We start from the raw sequence: 20,489 nt of genomic DNA on the forward strand, positions 1-20,489 counted from the left end.
TTATTATTCGAAATAAATGTAAAATATGTAAGTTTCTGTTACAGTGTAATGTAGAAATTTCAATAAATAACTGTTTTAATAAAGAAAAATTAAAAAAATGGCATTACGTTGGAGTAGTGAGCTTCATAGTGAAGAACATAAAGATTTGCAGGTAGGAGTACTTCAGGTACAATATTCAAAATCGGTTTATTTTAAAAGAATAAATATATTTAATTAATTTGATTTTAGGCGTCGACTATGGCAATGGATCGTAACGGTGATAACATTCTTTTGGCGGGGTAAAAATTACTTCAACTTACTATTCGTACAGGTTTAAAGAAAATGTTTTTTTCTAATTGCAAACATACCTTGTTTTAGAAAACGTCACATAGCCATTAAAAATCTAAATAGGTTTTCTCAACCTTTAAAAAAATACTCTAAAAATAGTAAATATGATGTGGGTAGAGCCGAGTGGAATCCGACCGCATTGAATGGTCACTTTTGTTCAATTTCAGTAAGGTTGTCTTTTTTTAAAAAAAAATTATTATATTTTATTTCATAGAAAATGTTTATATATATATTGCATTTTGATGATATTTACAGATTAATCAAAAGATTGAAATATTTTCATGGAAAGAAACAGATTTGGATCTTTTTCACGTTTTGAAATTTCACACTAGATTAATTTGCGATTTAAATTGGCATCAATTCGATCCAAATTTACTTGCGAGTGCTTCAGCAGATTCTTTTACTTATGTGTGGGATTTGAGAGATTTAAGGAGACCATGTATATCATTTTCAGCCATTGGTATTTATAAACTATTTTAAATCACATTATTTCTATACAAAAATAAATGAAATTAGCTTATTTAGTTTTCTTCTAAGGCATATTTATCTTTAGGAAAAAGTTTATAAAAATATGAATTTCATAAATTTTAGCTGCTGCAAATCATGTTCGTTGGAATAAGTTAACAGCTTATCTCTTAGCTACAGCTCATGACGGAGATATAAGAATTTGGGATCAAAGGAAAGGTACTGCACCTGTTCAATATTTGTCGCCACATGTAGCAAAAGTAATTAAATAATTTACATTATTAAAATATGTGTCATTAATATAAATTTCATTAACTCACAAATAATTTTTTGTTGAAATTGATTTCAGATTCATGATTTAGACTGGAGTCAAACTCACGAGTTTCAATTAGCTTCATGTAGTCAAGATGGAACTGTTAAATTCTTTGATGTAACCAATCCAAACTGTGCTGAGAGTGTTATTCAAACCGCTTCTCCAGTTTGGAGAGCCAGGTATACTCCATTCGGAGAAGGTCTTGTTACTGTTGTTATCCCGTTATCTCAAAGAGGAGAAAATGGATTATTATTGTGGAATCTCTCCAATCTTTCCATACCGGTTCATACTTTTGTCGGTCACACAGATATCATTTTAGAATTCGAATGGAGAAAAAATAGAAATGAAATATCAGATTATCAACTGGTGACGTGGTCAAAAGATCAAAGTTTAAGAGTTTGGAAAATTGAACCCTTCTTACAAAAACTTTGCGGTTATGATTTGGATAGGGATAGTTTAGGTTTAGCAGAAGAATTAAATTCTGAAGGGAATAACGTTGATATCGGTGAGTTGATTTTATTTTTTTTTGAATTTTATTTATTAAAATATAATTATTACCTGACGATATTTTACAGAACTTTCAAGTCAAGATCCTAAAGAATTTAGCGCGGTCGAAACGATTATACCAGCCGTTGAGGCAATGAACGAAATTTCATTTAGTAATTTTGATTATTTTCAATATCCGGACAAATATTATTTTTCATCATCGAATCCGTCTAAAAGTCTCGAATTGGAATTTTCACTTTTAACAGCGAATTTTACGAATTTACCGAATGTTAAATTTGAAGAAGTGAGTTTTTAAAATGAACCTTTTTAAAGATTCAAAACCATTTTTTTATTTCATTTATAATTGTTTTCCAATTATATTTCTTTTCAGATGAATGTTTTAGACAGGATTTGCATCGTTACCGTTATTGTTAATTCGTACACCGTAACTCTCAAAATAACGTTTCCTTCGAGTTATCCCACCAATGCTGCACCTTCGTTTCAACTTGATGATAGTTCTCCAATGGATGATATGTTGAAGACTAAAATCCTTAGGGTAAAACTTTAAAGAAAAGAAAATGTTGATAAGTTTCTTTTTGATATTAAAAATGGATAATTTGTTACAGCTTTTGAAACAAACAGCTCAACAACGTGTTAAAAAAAATCGAATTTGCCTCGAGAGTTGTTTGAATCAACTCATAACGACTCTGGAACATTCTGTACAAATACAAGAAATCGAAAGTAAATCACCTTCCAGAGTGCCTACCATAGGAAGCGCAGAAGCTCAATTACTTCCTACCAATTCTTTTTTTTACGAAGCAATGCACGACATTCACATTCCTTATCCGAAAACGTGCGGAGCAAGATTTTGCAGCGTCGGTAAGTATTTATTTTTAAATGGATTAAATTAGCAAAAGGAAAAGGAAAGGAAAACTCATTTCGAAAAATTTTTTGCAGATAAATTAGTATGTTTTTACCAATCATCCTTCGCTAGGAAAATGATTACCAGACCCGATACGCCAACACCAAGATCATTTTCTGCCGTTGTTGGAAACGTAACCGTGTCTTCAGTTCCACATTCTATGATTTACATGTTGCAAAATTCCACAGGACAGGACGTGACCGATGGCTCCGTGTCTTGTTTCATACAAGAAAGAGTACGTCCTCCATATTTGTTTTTATTTATTTAAATTTTATTTGATTATAATTGAAATTTTCGTTGCAGAATTTAAACAGACCGAGGACATTGCGTAACGTGAATTTCCCCATCGTGAACGGGTCGCAAATTAAATCTTTGAAAAATGTTACCATATACGATTGTTCGAAGCTTTTTTTTACCAATAAAGAATTGGCAGAAAAATACGTGTAAGTTCTCTACAAGAAATTTTTAAATTAAGGTGGTAAATATTTTGGGATTTGCATATAATCCTTTTGTTGTCGTTGTTTCAGACTCGATTTGCAAAACATAACAAAAATGTGTAACAGGAATGCAGAGGTCGCCGAAGAAATGGGTCGGCCTGATCTTGTACAAGTTTGGATTTTAGTCGGTTTGATCGGTTCATCGATTTCGTTCAAAAACAATTCCGAGGATGACATGCAATGGTTTTACCATCCATTTTTCAAATCGCAAATAGAATACCTGTGAGTTGATATCAGGAAGAAGAACGAACGATCGTCCTTAAGAAAAACGAGTTTAGTGATTTATTTTTTTTGAATTTTCAGAATCATGCACTATGCCAAAATGTCGGACATTCAAACAGCGGCCATGCTTTCGTGCATATTTGCACCGTGTAAACCCGAACAGAAGGATAATAATTTTAATAAAAGTTATAACAAAACAGGAAACGTGACGGTAACGATACCATTGTTTAAGATTTATCAAAACGAGAAATTAGTTTTTTTTTTTTTTTACCTAACATTGTCATAAAGGGATAATCGGTCGCCATATTTAATTTAAATTTACTTTAATATTAAAAAAAAAAAGGAAATTTTTTTTTTTTTTTCCTCGACATTGAGTTGATAAATTATTTCTTTATTATTTATAGCATAAAAATCGTAGGAAGTGGAAACTCAAGGTAATAATAATAATAATAATAATAAATTAATTTAACACGAACGATTAAAAAGCTTATAACACCATCATGGCTTCCTTTTTGTTTTTATTGCATTTGTGTAATGAAAAAAAAGTGTTTAATAACGCTTGCATTAATCGTATCGTATCGTATCGTATCGTTTAATATATGACGTCATTAATGTAAACAATCCATTGTCATAAGTTTGACGAAAAGAAAATAATAGGTTTGTGGTATTTTTTTTTAGCCCGGAGGATCTCCCTACCACACCATTCATCCCATCGATACAACTTCGGATGATTGGACGTGTGGTAGAGTCCAGTCGACGAGACACAACAGATCGAATTCTTGGTCCGATTCTTTGGACGATTTGAAAGCCATCATCATCAACACGTTCGAATGTGCAAACGACAGCACGAGCAACGACAGAAGGTTTGTTTTGTCGAAAGGCGAGATTCTTTTGACGAAGGATTAAAAGGTTGAAATAAATCAAAAAAAATTTTCAGTAAGTTTTTAAACGAGAAAAACGCCGGCATTTACGACGAGTTGAAAAGACATTACGCGGACATATTGCACAGATGGAACCTGTTGGAATCGAGAACGCAAGTCGGAAAATTTTTACAACACCCGAAAGATTCGATAAAATTAATGGAATTTTTAATGGAGTGTCAACAGTGTAAAAAACCCATAACGCGTCCGCCATATTGTTCTTCATGTAAGAAAATCGTTTTGAGGTGTTCGGTTTGCAGGATTTTAGTCAGAGGCACGTTTATTATTATTATTATTATTGTATTAATTGGTAGATTTCGTTTATTTTTAAGGTTTTGTTGTTGTTGTTGATATTTCAGGTTCGTCGAATTTTTGTTTTGCATGCGGTCACGGAGGGCACGCCAAACACATTTTTGCTTGGTTCAGTACGGAAAATTATTGTCCGACGAATTGCGGTTGCAGGTGTGCGTCGGATCATTTAAATTGTTTCGAATGTTAGTAAAATGTAAATAATAGAATTTTCTATTTATTTATTTATTAAAAAATAATTTTTCTGTAAAAACATTATTATTATTATTATTATTATTAATAAATTTAATTTCGAAATCGTAGAAAAATTTTTTATTAAGTATGAAGGAATTAGTTTTTAAAACGGGAGAGATTAAAAAAGGGATTAAGAAGGATTAATAAAATCGTATTAATCTCGTATTTTAAATGTCGAAAAATTTATTTATTTATTTATTAAAAAAAAAACACGTGTTTATTATTATTATTATTATATCTATTTAATCGCAAAATTTTATTTAAAAAAAAAAAAAAAAAAAGAGAAAAAGTAATAATAATAATAATAATAATAATCATGAATTTAAAAGCCAAATTTTTTTTTTTTTACAAAACAATTAATAATAAATTTTTATTTTTTTATTTATAATAAAAATAAAAAAATTTTTTTTTTTGTTATTATTATTATTATTATTTATAAATCTATGTGTAATATTAATATAAATTTTCCTATAGAAATTAAACAAAATAATAATAATAATAATAATAATAATAATAATAATAATACCGGCATATATATATTTGAATGGGTATAAATCGTTTGGCAAATATTAATTTTTTCTTAATTTTTTTAATCTAAAAGAGGTTAATCCTAACAGTTAATACATTTTTGTTTTAATCCTCGCGACAAACATAATAATAATAATAATAATAATAATAATAATGGATTAATTTTAACGTAACATAAAACTATTAAAAAAAAAATTAATTTATTAAGCTTTGATTCTATAGAAAATTTATATATAAATATATAAACCGTATATAAAATTTTTAATATTTGTGCAAAATTTTTTTTTATTAAATTTAATTAAAACATTTTATTTAATTAATCATCATTATTATTATTATCATTAATACTGATGGTTTTATGTAGTATAAAATATATGTGCTGCTCTTTTTTTTTTTTTTTTCGCGATAAATTGCTCATGTAATTGACTGAATTTAAAGCTTATTTATTAATTTTTTTTTTTACCAAGCTTATATTCATTCTATTTATTATTATTATTATTATTTTAAATTGCAAAAAGAAAAAAATTGGTCCATAACTGGTTAATTTAAAAAAAAAAAAATTTTAAAAGTTGTTGATGGTTGTTGTTTGTTGTTGTTATAAATAATCATCACAATCTTGTCGTTCGGTTGTAGCAACTAAAAATATAATATTTAAATAATTTAAATAAGTTAATAATAATAATAATAATAATAATAATAATACACGTGGGATTTGTTGTTGTTGTTGTTACCTTTCTAAAAGTCTCCTTTTAAGTTCCGGCGGATATGTTACATATATATAACGTTCGTTCTGTGCTAAATCTCCCATATCGGGCGAGGGAAAATATTCTTCCGAATAAGGGGATAAAGTTCTTGAATTTATATAATGTGATGGGGTTGTTTTCCCACTCACCCCTTGACTCGAAATGCTTCCATCTTTACCACTGGAAATTAAAAAACTAATTATTAATCATTGATTAATTTAAATAAGGGTTAAATTTTCTCTCTCTCTCTCTCTCTCTCTGTATGTTTTTAATTTGTTGTTTTTGTTTGTTTGTTTGCAGGTACTCACTCGAATAATACCCATATTATATAATACACTAAACATATTCCTAATGAAAGAACCATAATGAAAACAAAAACAAGACCCCATGGAAAGGGACGAATTTCTTCAAATGAATCTTCCCAATAACGTTCGCATGTTAAATACCAGCAGACGGCTTTATTTAATTCTTCTTCGACATCTTTGTATTCTTCCATTGATAAATTGGTTAAAAGTCCCGCAATGCAGTCTTGTACAAGAACCTGGAAATTTTATGGATTTTCTCAAGTAAGTTTTCTTTTTTTTTATTTTTATTTTTACAATTAATTATTTGGCTTACTTCGCATCTTTGTTTTAATTTTAATAATTCTTCCGGTTGGCAATTTGTTTTGAGTTTTTGAAATTCTTGAATTTTTCCTTTTTTATCCGATGGAGGTAGTGCAGAATCGACGAGGTTGTTATTATTATCGCATGTATCTTTTGTATTATTCATATCTCCATCTCCAGTATCTGGAGAATTATTATTCTTATCGCTATCAGACTTTCCTTTTTTTTCCGTAACTTTTGAACATCTCGTATCGGCCGAAGATGATGATGATGATGATGATGATGGCGGCGGCGGCGATGAAAATGTTGTCGATTTGAATTTTTTCCCCTGTGTTTTATCATCTTTTGGCGTTACTCTAACTAATTCCCGTGGACTGGATAATGTCAATGCTGTCTTATAAACTGTTGCTTCTCTCCATATTTCTATATCCGTATTCATTTGACCTTTTCCGTTTAAATGTTTGTTCTTTATTTCCTGAGTTACTAATACTTCACAACGCATTATGTCGCAATAATCTGCCAAACAAACTGCATCTTCAGCCTACGAACAAAACATAATTTTATTTAATTTTTATGTTTTATGTTTTTTCTCATGGTTTTTTTTTTTTTTTTATTACAAACCACATTTATTTGATTTTTATGTATGTTATCGAAATGAAGTTCTAAATATCTTTCTTCGTAGAATGATTTTCCGCAAAACCCGCAACTCCATTGCGAAGAACGAAATTGATGTTTGGCTGCTTGTTGAGGTCCAAATATATCTCTTATGGGATGAAATGGACACTCAACAGGAATTTTCACTTGATATTTTTCTAATATGGGAATCCATTTCTGCACACACACAAGGAATAATATTATTTCAAATTGTCATTTTAAGTTTTTTTTTTTTTTTTTTATTGTAAATGCTTACCCTCTGTATTAATTTCCTTACAACTGAAGCACTATCTCTTGGACATGATATTTTGAAAACTGTTTGTCCAGGCCATGGAATAATTGAAAGTATAACTAAAACTATCACCTGGAAAAGTATGGAATTGTATTTTATATTTTTTTTGATAAAAAAATTATCAGGAATGACAATTTATGTGCCTTTTTGCTTAACGTTAAATTAATTTTACTGGGGATATGTACAATCTATGTGTACTTTTGACTTCATTGAAATAAGTATTGATTTTCTACGAAGCTACGAAATCTGAAAAATTTTCACATTTTTATACAATTGGGAAAATCTAATCGTTTTTTTTTACATATTTAATACTTTTAATATTACGAAACGAGTTGTTTTTTTCCTTTTTTTTTCTCAACTACTCAAATTTTATTAAAGTACATGTAAAAGTACTCATGAAATTTACGTATACGTTTAATTTTTTCGTTATTTTATGTAAAAAAAAAAAATCAAAAGTTAAAACCTACCTCCCACTTTATATATTTGGTCTTCATTCACATTTTTTTCTATATTAATACGTTTTTTTTTAATTTCTTTTATTAAAATCTTTTTTTTTTTTTTTAAAAAAATCAGTTTTTTCAATCCGTCAAAAAAAAATTTTTAAACCTCGGAGCTATTCGAAAACTAGTCAAAATAAAATCTTTATTTCGATTTTTAAAAATTAAAATTTATTTAAAATATGTAAAATTAATTATTTAATTATATAAAAATAAAAAATATATATATTTTATGGAAAATTTTTTTTTAAAAATTAACTTATTTAAAAGTCAAAAAGGGGCGGGAGGGGGAGGGAAATCGTTAACGTTTTTATAAGAATTTTATCGTTTACAGTAGTATTAAGTTTGTCAAATTAAAAATGGCTGCTCACTTTCTTGTTCTTTTAATTAAATATAATAATAGTTCGTATTTAAAAAAAAAAAACTTTTTTAAATAATCGTTAATTTTATAAATATATGTTAAAATGAAAATTTGACTCGAATATATTTTACTACGAAAGTACAATAAAATTTGACATGTCAATTCTCAATTGGCTCTCTGAAAAATAATACTTAACTAATTTTTAATAGAATGAAGTTTGTTGATAATAATTACAGACATGATAATCGACAGTTTATTCAATAGTTATTGTTAAACATTTAACGTGAATAAAAAGTATTTTATTTTATTACAAGTTTTTTTTTAAAAATTTGAATGAAAATATTATTGATTGTATTCATTAAATATTAATAAAAAAAATGAGTGGAATCATTGATCAATGGTCTAATTGTGAAAACACTTATTCTTATGGAATCATGTGTAAAAATTGCATTGCTCGTAAATTTTCCGATGGAGAATCATCGGTCGAATTCGTTAGAATCGGTACTTTTATTAAAGTGTGTTCCATAAATAAAGAAAACGTTTTATTCTACATTGTTAAAAATAATATGCAAATAGAATGTGTGAAATTAATATGTTCAAAAAATGATGTGAAATTTTTATCCGAAAACCTTTTGGATCTTTTATTTCCTGTCGAACAAACTGCAAGGTTACCCCTCGTTATAGACAACAGCATTGCTGAAAGTTTAAGTAATATTTCTTTAGGACATAGAGTTCATGTTTTAGGACCAGACAATAAGAATATTTGCTATGGTATAGTAACTTTTAAAAATTCAATTTTAAGATTAGGACCTGGTATTTATTTCGGTTTAAAACTTGAGGTAATTTTAATTTATAACTTTAAAAGTAATGTTTTAAAATGTGGTCTGAAAAGTTAAATTAAGGAATTTTTCTTTTCAGGTTCCTAAAGAAAATTTATTAGCTTTTACCAGGAAAATATCTTTACTCGAACCAGGTTCAAAAGATTTTCCATATGGATGTGATGTAATTGTAGCAATTAATCAAATTTCTCCTAGTAATATTAAATTTTTAAAGGAAAAAGGACATTATCTAAGTGATAAAGATTGTCAAAATGTGGAAGATTTATTTAGCACAAATTCAATTTATAATTCCAAAGAAATTCATTCGAACAATTTAAAAAAAAACTATTCATTTAATAATGTAGAAGAATCGAATTTAATTTGTTCGAATGTGAAAAAAAATGGAGATTCAAATGGCCAAGTATCAGTGGGAGATAGAGTTGTGTATTTGAATGGAAACACATTTGAAAAAGGTACTATCAAATGGATGGGAAATATTAAAAATTCATTTAAAATTGGAGTAGAATTTGATAATCCTATAGGGAGTGGAACTGTTGATAATATTGAATTATTTAAAACAAAACCTCAACATAACTTAATTCTTCCTCCGACTGCTTTGATAAAATTTTCTGATTACATGACAAACAATACTAATAATGATACTTTTAAATGTAAGAATAATATTATTAACAACAACAACAATAACAATAACAACAATAACAATTATTACAATGGTTCTAAATTGGATGATATTTTTTGCAATAGTAAATTATGTTGCGAAGGAAAACACAAAGTAATAAAATCAAATTCTCATCATTGCTTGAAACATTCTGAAAAATCAAATTTTTTCGATGATTCACCATTGACAAATGATGAATTGATAAATAAAATGTCTTCTGAATCTAAAGTTAAAAATTTCGAAACACATTTCAATCAAAATTCTAAAAGTTTTGATTATTATAAACCTAGTGAGAAAAAATCATTGTATCAAAGGCAGTGTCATTCTGTTGAAAATGATTTAGTCGATGGTAGTCATGAAAAAACACACTACAATACAAAACATATTAACGGTCCAGGTCAAAAAAGAATCGTCAACAATGATTTATTAGATTTAATAGATCCCGACTGGTCGAAACAAGAACAATTACTTAAATTTAGCATTAATGAAAAACCTTTACAGAATACAGATGATACCCTAAATGTTTTGAAATGTTCTTATAGTAAAGGAAATGAAGACTTTTGTAATGGAACTTATCCAAAAGGTAAGATTTATTTTAAACATTTTCTTGAATCATTTCGTTTTAGAACTTTGTTATGTTGTTTGAGTTGATTCTACGAATGGATGATCTCTCATGATTTCATCGTTGTTGGGATTTATCGATAAAAAAAAAAAAAACCAGAGAACTTATTATTAGTACAACTTAGGAAAACTAATACAGTTAAAGTGTACATAAACCCAAACACTATCACAAACTAATGTAAAATAAGACAAAATGGGTTTTTGTGCTTTCATTATCGAGTACCCATGATCAGATTCTGACTATCATCATATCGACTAACTCTGAAATGTTGTCCCACTTGATACAGAAGTTCGAGTGATCACCATTCATGTTTCGATGAAAACTTTATTCAAATTAAATTAATAAGTAATTTATTCATTTCCATTATGTTATTAAGGGAAATATGATGTCATTAAAATAATTGATGAAGTTATGTGAACCCAAAAAAAAAAAAATTTAACCGTTTTTTTTTAAGCTGTGTTAAAACTAAAAATAAGTTAAGGGCCTAGAGAAATAAGCGAGACAGGCACTCAAACTATTTTACACTTTTTTTTTTTTTTTTAGTTTTTCATTTAGTGAAAATACTTACTCATAACTATTTAATTAAAAAATCGTTATAAATCCCTCATTTTTTTTTCGTAATACGTTTTTTTAAAAATAAAAAGTTCTAGAAAGCAGTGACTTATTTTTTTTGGACTAAAGTCGGGGGACTTTAAAAATAGAAATCGAGTTTAAAAAATTTTACATGTTAAATATTTAGAAAATTATTATTATTATTATTATTAATACGCCTCGTAATTTGTATCGTTTTGATATTTTAATTACTAATTTTTTTTTTATTTGTGTGTTTTTTTTTATTCAAACTTGTTTTTTCATGGTTCAAAAAAATTTGTATTCCGTTGAGTTAATTTAATTTCTGAGTGAGATTAAAATAAGGGATTTACAAAACAATGGCTTACTACAAAGGTTTCGATTATTCCTACATTCCCATACCTGTTTTAGAACATAATAAATCATTTAAACAATCTTTGCCTAATCCGTTACCGAATGAAAATTTCAACCATAATATTCCCTTTTTCGAAAAAATAAATAATGATAATATTCTTATTCCCGCTCCTTCGAATCATTCGAAAAACCTTTCAACCGTACCTGTAGTCAAACAATCTAACGATAAATATTCAATGGAGTCTCAGGTTAATAATGAAATTAATTTACAAAATCAAATGGAAAAATTAAAAAATATAAAAAAAGGTTTGTTATCATTATCATTATTATTATTATTTCAATATGGTGGCAGATTTCTTCTTCTTTGTATACTAACTGTTATTTATTAGTCAATCAGATCTTTAAATGTAAGAGAGAAAAAAAAGGAAGCCATCTTTAAAAAGTAACGACTGATTTATTTAAAATTATATATTTTTTTTTTTCTTCAGGAATATGTAATTCAAATTATTCCGAATATTCGAGCAGCAATGAAAGTATTAACAACGCATACGATAATTCAAACGTACCTTGTTCCATTTCATTCGACGACTTAGGTTTAGGTTCGCTCGTCGAAATGACGTACAAGGGAGAGCCGCACTACGGAGTCATAAGGTGGATCGGTACGTTACCCGAACGTGGTCATCCCACGTGTATTTTTGCGGGAGTCGAAATGGAAGAGGAAAATGGGGATTTCACCGATGGAACCTACAACGACAAATTATATTTCGAATGTAATTCGAAAAAAGGTTTATTCGTTCCACTGAGCAAATGCAGAAAGGATTCGAGGTTTTCCGAAGACGTTTGTCAAAATAGGCAAAACGTACCGTCGAAAATTAATTGTAAGAAGAAGAGGAATCATTTTGGGTATAAAGAGATTTCTTTTTACATTTTCTTCCTCTTTTTTTTTTCAGATGGTCAAATAGAATGTCCGATTGTCGAAGGGATCATTCCTCCGATAAATGCAAAAGGGGATTTAAGGTTGATCTGTGGGAAGAATAGAGGGATACAGGGTCATCACAATTCGTGTTATTTGGACGCGACATTATTTTCAATGTTTGCTTTTACTTGGTAAGTGTAACGTCTGCTTAAAATTTACAAAAAAAAATGTCAGTTTAATATTATTATTATTATTATTTTTCAGCGTGTTCGACAGTTTGCTGTACAGGCCGCCAACCAAACACGACGTGAGTCAGTACAGCGAAGTCCAGAAAGTTTTAAGGGATGAAATTGTCAATCCGCTACGTAAAAATTTTTACGTGAGAGCAGATAGAGTCATGAAATTGAGAACTTTACTAGATAAGTTAAGTTCGGTCTCGGGATTAACATCCGAAGAAAAAGGTAACGAACGATCTTATTCGTGGTGGTGGTGGTGGTGGTGGGGGTGGGGGTGGTTTTCTTTTCGAATTCGATCACTGACCTACCTCCCACACAACTCTGTTTGCAGATCCCGAAGAATTTTTAAATTCTCTCCTGGCGCAAATATTAAAAGCTGAACCATTTTTGAAATTGAGTTCGGGTCAAGATGCTTTTCACTATCAGTTGTTTGTAGAAAAAGACGAACGTTTGGTTTTCCCATCCGTTCAACAATTATTCGAACAAAGTTTCGTGACGAGCGACATCAAATTGAAACAAGTTCCTCCCTGTTTGATAATTCAAATGCCCAGGTTTGGAAAATCGTTTAAAATGTATTCGAAAATTTTACCCCCGCAATTGCTCGATGTGACTGACGTCATAGAAAATTGTGAGTTTTTCGCAAGGAATATTTTTAATGGAAAAATCAACATGGAATTAATATATTTTTATTTTATTTTTTTTTTGTTGTTTTAGCTCCGAGACAGTGTACGGTCTGTGGAAAATCCGCACAGTTCGAATGCAAAGATTGTTTCGGTCAAACCGGAATCGGAAACGAATTGGAAAGCATTTCCTTTTGCAAAACGTGTTTGGACACGGCACACGGTCATCATTCACGAATAAGTCACAATTACAAAGCTCTAACGGTTCCTGTTGAATTTTCCGAACTCCAGGAGCACTGCATCATACCGAGACTTTACATGGAATTATTTGCCGTCGTTTGCATCGAAACATCTCATTACGTGGCATTCGTGAAATGCGGAAGCGGATTGGATGCGCCATGGTGTTTTTTCGATTCCATGGCCGATAGAAAAGGCAAGATTAATAATAATAATAATAATAATTGATGACGCATAGCCATCAATCATCGTAGTTTAAAATTTTCTTTATTTTTTTTGTTTTTCTCCCCCCATTTAGGCGAGCAGTACGGATACAACATACCGGAAATCGTACCATGTCCAAATTTACCATATTGGTTATCGGAAGATGGTGGTAAAATGTTGAGCGAAATGAGAGACGAAAGACATTTACCGGAACATGCCAAAAGACTTTTTTCCGATGCTTACATGTGCATGTATCAAAGTCCGGACATGATGATGTATCGATAAACCAAAAAAAAAATTAAAAATTTGATTTACAAACCTGAATGAAAAACGTACCTAGGATATTATTATTATTATTATTTAACGATATATATTTATATATATGTAGAAAAGTATAGAATTATCATAATTAGAATAAGAAAGAAAAGTTGTCTCTTAATTTTTTATTGAATTAATTTGAAAGAGAGGGGGAGAGAGAGAGAGAGAGAGAGAGAGAGAGAGTGTACTTAAACAAAAAATAATCAATTAGTTTTATTATTATTATATAAATGCTTAAATTGAAAATAATTTATAAATAATCTATTGAATTTAGCTTTTCATAAACATAGTTAAAGTGTACTTAAGACTTACATATATTTAAATAACAAATAAAAATTATTATTTATTTAATAAAATTAATAAAAATTAAAGTATTAATTGTTTTTTATCAGTTATGAGTATATATCATGTTTAAAGAAAAAAAATATATATTTGTATAGATGTAAAAATGAAAAGAAAAAGAATATTATTGTAAAATATATATAGATATTTTATAAACCGTATAAGTTTGCACTTATTTTTACATAATAATAATAATATTATACGTCACAAAACTTAAAAGATTTTTCTGTTTTTTTTCTGTGGTTTTTTCTACAAGAATCCTTTTGAAATCATGTTTTAATTATAATATTATATATATATATATTAAAAAATAATTAAAATGAAATCAAGTCTTATATATATTAAAAATAATCACATAAATTTATTTTTATAAAATATATATATTATTAATTAGATCGATTTTGAATTTTTTTTTTTTTTTAAATTAATTTCCTTTTTTTTAAATAAATATATATGCGTATGTTTATTAATATATATATTATTTAATTAATTTTATGTAAATTATATTAAATAAATAAATAAATAAATAGATTTTTCATAAGTAACGGTTTTTTTTTTTTGATTTTTAAGATGCTTATTTTGATTTTGACTTACGTAGTACTTAAATCATTTCAACACTAAATCATATTATTATGGTGACTTTGTCGTAACTGTCGTACTTTTATTTTATTGACTTGTTAAATAAAAAAAATACGTTAAAAAATTTTTAAATTTTATTCTTTTTTTTTTTTTTTTTAATTTTAAATCGTGCGAATAAATAAATTTTATTTAAAAAAAAAAAAAAATGATAAGGATATTATTTACGCGATTTTTAACATAGTCATTTCTAATCAATTAAAATGGCCGTGTAAGTCTATGGACAAGTATGCAAATTATTAGAGACTTCATTTAAATTTTTTTTATTTTATCGGGATTTTTATATTTTAAATTTTTTTATAATAATTATTTTCAATCGCGTAAGTTTTTTTTTTTATTCGGGAAAAATAAAAACGGTTTTTTTATTATTATTATCTTTAAAATGCAAAGTGTTTTAAACACTGTAAAAGGCACTGCCTTAGGAGTTGCTGAATTTTTAACACCGATTTTAAAGGTAAATATTAATAAAATTATTTTTTTTTTCAATTTAACGAAATTATTTTTTTTTTATTATACATCAAATAAATAAATAAAAATTATTTTTTAAATTAAACGGTCGTTGTGAAATTAGTAGTAAATAATTAACCCATATTGAAATATATTTTTTGTCTTCTTAATATAAAAATTTGTTTGACATTAATTGATTTAATTATTATTATTATTATTGTTATTTTAGGAATCAAAATTTCGGGAAACGGGAGTTTTAACACCTGAAGAATTTGTCGCTGCTGGAGATCATTTAGTACATCACTGTCCAACATGGCAATGGGCATCGGGAGATGACACAAAATCAAAACCATACCTTCCTAAAAATAAACAATTTCTTATTACAAGAAATGTGCCATGTAGCAGACGTTGTAAACAAATGGAATACTGTGAAGATAATGAGAAAATTATCGAATCTGATGATGCTGATAACGGTTGGGTTGACACACATCATTACGACACGAGTGTCATCGATGAAAAAGTATCTGAAATGAATATTGAAAGTCAAACAGAAAATACATTAAATTCACCTATCAGAGGAGACATGTCAAATAATTGCAGTGGAGATAAAAATAAAGGAGGTGATAAAAATTGCCATACAAATGAAAATAACAATGATGATGATGAAGATGACGATGATGACGATGATGAAGCATGTGATATGGATGAATTTGAAAAAGAAGGATTTCCAATGGATGATGATGATGAGGTTTGTATTTTTTTGATTTTTCAATAGTAATAAAGGTAAAATTTATCACATTATTAATATTATGTTTATTTTTCAGTGTATAGCAGATGTACAAACTGCAGTAGTAGCAAGTCCTAATTCTACAGAATCGGGAGACATTTTGAAAACGAGAACATATGATCTACATATTACTTATGATAAATATTATCAAACTCCAAGACTTTGGTTGTTTGGTTACGATGAAAATAGAAAGCCATTAACTGTAGATCAAATGTATGAAGATGTTAGTCAAGATCATGCCAAAAAAACCGTCACAATGGAAACTCACCCACACTTACCGGGTCCCCCAATGGCATCGGTACATCCATGCAGGTATTTAAATACATTTTATCTTTTTCTTTTATTTTTCTCCTTTTTCCCCTGTCTACATTTTTTTCAAAACATTATTGCAGGCATGCAGAAGTTATGAAAAAAATTATACAGAGTGTTGTCGAGGGTGGTAGCGAATTAGGAGTTCACATGTATCTAATAATTTTTATTAAATTTGTACAAGCTGTTATTCCGACTATAGAATATGATTACACACAAAATTTTAATCTCACCAAATGAAATTCCCGCGTTTTTTATACGCATACATTAAATCCCTTATTTCTCTTCTTCTTCTTCTTCGTTTAAACACAAGCAATAAAAATTTTTTAATTTTTATTTTATTTTAAATGTAAAGTTTTATTTATATATATATAATAAAAATTAAATTTAATAATATATTACCGACGGATTTCATTTTAATGCTTTGCATTTAAACAAAAAAAAAAAATGTTTTTTTTAAATCGCCTTTACAACAACCAAAAATGATAATAATAATAAATAAAAATTACGCTTAATTTAAAATTTAAAAAAAAAGCTTTTAATATGAATTTATATATATATATTATATTTATAAAAATTTAAATTTTACAATTTTTTTTTTTTTTTTTTTAAATAAAAATTACAATATAAATTATTATTATTATTATTATTATTATTATTATTATATTGTCGATAAAACTGATTCATTAAATTAAATTAAATTACATCATTCGGTTGTTTTTTGTTGTTTAAATACTCACAAAAAGAAAATCTTTCTCTCTCTCTCTCTCTCTCTCTCTCTCGTTAGTTAAATCAAAATAATTAATTATTAACTATTTAATTTTTTAAATAATTAAATTTAAATCGTTTATGCTTAAAATTTTACATAAAAAAAAAAAAAAAAAAAAATTTCACAGTACGATAAGGAATGCGTATTTTAAATTAATTCAAAGCGCGTACGAAAAAAAAAAAAAAATTAATTAATTTACAACTATCTATACATAGAACGATTTATTTATTTATTTATTTTAAATTATGTATATGATGATGCTCATACTGCTACTGCTGCTAAAAAATAATAATAAAATAAAAAATAGAAAAATGACGGAAATTGTAAATCATACACTTGTACATACATAAGATATAATAGGTTTCCCCCCCCCTCGCTCCCCCCCCCCACATCTTATCGATAAATAATAAATACTCGTAAAATAATTTTTGTTTTGGCAAATCGAAAACCATTTTTTTTTTTAAAACGGATTATAAATTTTGATGATTATGTTTTCAAAATGAGAAAAAATATTTAACATTGCTGGGTTGCTAAATATTCGTTAATTTTTTTATACGAATCGATTTCGAATTCGGTAACTAATTCCAACGATTTCCCGCCATCATCTTCGAGTTGTATATTTCCACCGCCTTCGTTTATCATCTGACCGTTATTCAACATGTCTTCCTCCGTTAATACTCGTCCGTTGACTTCTATCTCGCTCTCTTCTAATTCTCTCCTCACTACGTTCTGTAAAAAAAAAAAAAAAAGAGAGAGAGACAAAAATGATAATAATATTATTATTAACATCGGAGAAAAAAAAGGACTTGAGGATAAAAGTGCGACGGACTCACGGGTAATAATATAGATTTTTGAAATTTTGGCTTTGGAAACTCTTCTAAAACGGCTTCTTGTATTTTTTCAACGAGTTCCGCTTCGGATATTTCTTGATTTTTAGGTAACTGTATAAAAACTCTCGGTCCTTCAAGGGTTTTCACTTGTACGACGTGAGAATCCGTGTCCATTGATACGATTTCCACGGCTCTACCATCGGGCATTGCCAAATGAACCGGATTCCCTTCTTCGTCTGTGACTCCCACGTGAGACTGCAAACTCGAATCTGTCGGCTCCATTTTGTAATCTATGGACTGATGAGTGTTAGTAACTCCACTGACGTCTAATATTTCTTTATCAGTCTCGAATCTCATTTCCTGTGTACAAAATTTTGAATTAACGTTCATTTTTTCTTTTTCAGCACATAAACATTTCAATAAGTGATAAAAAAGCATGACGTGAATACCTCGTCGGCTTCGTTCTGGATGTTTTCAACTAAATGCAACGTTTTTCCAGAATTGGCATCTTCGTTTTCTTGGTAAGTAACGTAAATTATTTGTTGTACGTCTTCGGGTTGTTCCGGTTGTGCTATACCATCGATAAGATGCGATTTAATTATACTCCAAACCGTGTTGTCTATTTTAGGTGCGGTTCCGCCATTGTGAACTTTTCGATGCTTGGTCAAATTCGAACAATCAGCAAATTCTTTTCCTACGAGGGGGATGCCCGAAAATATTTATCAGCATTGAAAAGCATCTCAAGGTAAGAAATTTCAAATTTTTTTTTTTTTAAATTTCGAATAACGTACCACAAGTCAAACACTTATAAGGCTTTTCGCCGGTATGTAACCTAACGTGTTTCTTAAGAGACCAATGCTCGGCAAATCCTCTCATGCAAAATGTACATTGAAAAGGTTTTTCCCCAGTGTGACGCCTTTCGTGTGTTTTCCACGTGTCTTTGTGTAGAAAAGATTTGCCACAATGACTACATTTCCAAGGACGATCTCCCGTATGCCTTTTCACGTGAAGTTTATGTTGCGAAGATGTCGTGAAATGTTTTCCACAATATTCGCAACCGTAGGGTTTGGTACCCGAGTGTATTCTCATGTGCTCACGCAAATTTCCATTTTGAGTGAAACGTTTTTGACATATCGGGCACTGAAAGGGTCTGTAACCTTAAAAATAATAATAATAGAATTTTTTTTTTTTTTTTCCCTCATCTTCATGAAATTTCTTGAAAAGTCATTTTCATTCATACTCTACCTTTGTGCCATCTAAGATGTAAAGTTAGGCTAGTTTTGTGAGCAAATTGCTGATTGCATAATTGACAACTGAATTTTTTTTCACCCGTGTGCACTACTTTATGATTAAATAAATTTGATTTTGTTTTAAATCGAATACCACAATCTGGACAAGGAAACGGTCTGAAAACATTTAACGATTAATTGATTTTAAAATCATTGCTATGATATTATTATGGGAGGGGAAAAATGTTTAAATTCTTACCTTGAATCCGAATGTACCATTTGATGTCGTTGTAGCAATTGTTTATGAGTAAAGGATTTGCCACATTTGCTGCAAACAAATCTTCGTCCATCGTTGTGAACGGATTCCTTATGATACATTAACGAACTAGGATGATTAAATGTTCTGTCACACTCGTCACACGAATATAATTTACCACAATTTTCCTTTTTAATTTTTTTCTTTTCTTCCTTCTCCTCATTTTCATTTTTTTCTCCCTGTTCGTTATCCACGTTATACAAAACTTTAAAAGAATCGGAAAACCCACTTTCTTCTAATGACTCCCCTTCAATTTTTTCACCATCTTGCTCTTCAACTTTCACATCGTTTATTTCTCCAGGATGATCATTTGTTATGTGTTTACTTAAAATGAGGTTCGATGAGAAAAATTTATCACAATATTTACAACCTATCCTTTGTTTATTTAATTTTCTCATTTTATAATTTTCCAAATCATTTTCTATTATGTCTGAAAATAGGAATCGATTATTATTAGAAAACATAACCGTATCTTGATACAATAATACTTAATTATTAATAATGTACGTGTACCTTCTCCCTCGTGACCTGTCGTTTTTTGATGCAATTTTAATTTATTTCTACTTGAAAATTTTTTTTGACACAATTCTTGAGAACATAGGAACTTCATTCCCTTGTGAGTAATTCTATAATTACAATATTACAATTAGATATTTTTATTTATAAAAAGTTTTTTAAAAATAAAATAAATTCCACACCTATGCCTTATCCATCTTGTCCTGTCTTTAAACGATTGCCCACAAAAATCGCAAACAAATTTAGTTCTATTTTTTCTTCTGTATTGGCCTCTTCCGACTACAGGAGCAATTATTTGCTCTGCTATATTTCCATCTGGGGTTTCAATATGACCTATGACTTCTAAATAAACAAAAAGA

The 20,489-nt window shown here is 28.5% G+C and overlaps 6 protein-coding genes across 6 annotated transcripts; 4 read left to right on the plus strand and 2 right to left on the minus strand.

Annotated features, from left to right (window-relative positions):
* Positions 1–97: 97 nt before the first annotated feature.
* Positions 98–4,651, plus strand: Phum_PHUM509530 (uncharacterized protein; the record flags this gene model as incomplete). Its single annotated transcript, XM_002431011.1, has 16 exons — positions 98–151; positions 229–278; positions 358–493; positions 583–787; positions 919–1,052; positions 1,142–1,610; positions 1,681–1,895; positions 1,983–2,147; positions 2,218–2,470; positions 2,549–2,748; positions 2,817–2,956; positions 3,041–3,232; positions 3,314–3,443; positions 3,911–4,095; positions 4,170–4,462; positions 4,512–4,651. 16 exons carry the CDS (start codon positions 98–100, stop codon positions 4,649–4,651), a joined length of 2,961 nt encoding a protein of 986 aa, XP_002431056.1.
* A 1,299-nt stretch (positions 4,652–5,950) lies between these two features.
* Positions 5,951–7,727, minus strand: Phum_PHUM509540 (uncharacterized protein; the record flags this gene model as incomplete). The annotated part of the gene is made up of 6 exons (XM_002431012.1): positions 5,951–6,146; positions 6,275–6,507; positions 6,585–7,112; positions 7,193–7,402; positions 7,482–7,589; positions 7,716–7,727. The coding sequence occupies 6 exons, from the start codon at positions 7,725–7,727 to the stop codon at positions 5,951–5,953; spliced, it is 1,287 nt and encodes a 428-aa protein (XP_002431057.1).
* A 1,082-nt stretch (positions 7,728–8,809) lies between these two features.
* Positions 8,810–10,911, plus strand: Phum_PHUM509550 (uncharacterized protein; the record flags this gene model as incomplete). Its single annotated transcript, XM_002431013.1, has 3 exons — positions 8,810–9,214; positions 9,294–10,455; positions 10,871–10,911. The coding sequence occupies 3 exons, from the start codon at positions 8,810–8,812 to the stop codon at positions 10,909–10,911; spliced, it is 1,608 nt and encodes a 535-aa protein (XP_002431058.1).
* Positions 10,912–11,423: 512 nt separating this feature from the next.
* On the plus strand, positions 11,424–13,916 carry Phum_PHUM509560 (40S ribosomal protein S3a, putative; the record flags this gene model as incomplete). Its single annotated transcript, XM_002431014.1, has 8 exons — positions 11,424–11,666; positions 11,808–11,860; positions 11,941–12,296; positions 12,369–12,525; positions 12,599–12,795; positions 12,902–13,198; positions 13,285–13,623; positions 13,726–13,916. The coding sequence occupies 8 exons, from the start codon at positions 11,424–11,426 to the stop codon at positions 13,914–13,916; spliced, it is 1,833 nt and encodes a 610-aa protein (XP_002431059.1).
* Positions 13,917–15,309: 1,393 nt separating this feature from the next.
* Positions 15,310–16,710, plus strand: Phum_PHUM509570 (uncharacterized protein; the record flags this gene model as incomplete). The annotated part of the gene is made up of 4 exons (XM_002431015.1): positions 15,310–15,381; positions 15,604–16,126; positions 16,209–16,473; positions 16,554–16,710. The coding sequence occupies 4 exons, from the start codon at positions 15,310–15,312 to the stop codon at positions 16,708–16,710; spliced, it is 1,017 nt and encodes a 338-aa protein (XP_002431060.1).
* Positions 16,711–18,485: 1,775 nt separating this feature from the next.
* Positions 18,486–20,078, minus strand: Phum_PHUM509580 (zinc finger protein, putative; the record flags this gene model as incomplete). Its single annotated transcript, XM_002431016.1, has 5 exons — positions 18,486–18,763; positions 18,861–19,226; positions 19,315–19,475; positions 19,558–19,709; positions 19,899–20,078. 5 exons carry the CDS (start codon positions 20,076–20,078, stop codon positions 18,486–18,488), a joined length of 1,137 nt encoding a protein of 378 aa, XP_002431061.1.
* Between the last annotated feature and the right edge of the window lie 411 nt (positions 20,079–20,489).

Source organism: Pediculus humanus, genomic scaffold (genome assembly GCF_000006295.1).
Source record: "Pediculus humanus corporis 1103172108279 genomic scaffold, whole genome shotgun sequence".
In the NCBI taxonomy this organism is placed as follows: domain Eukaryota; kingdom Metazoa; phylum Arthropoda; class Insecta; order Psocodea; family Pediculidae; genus Pediculus; species Pediculus humanus.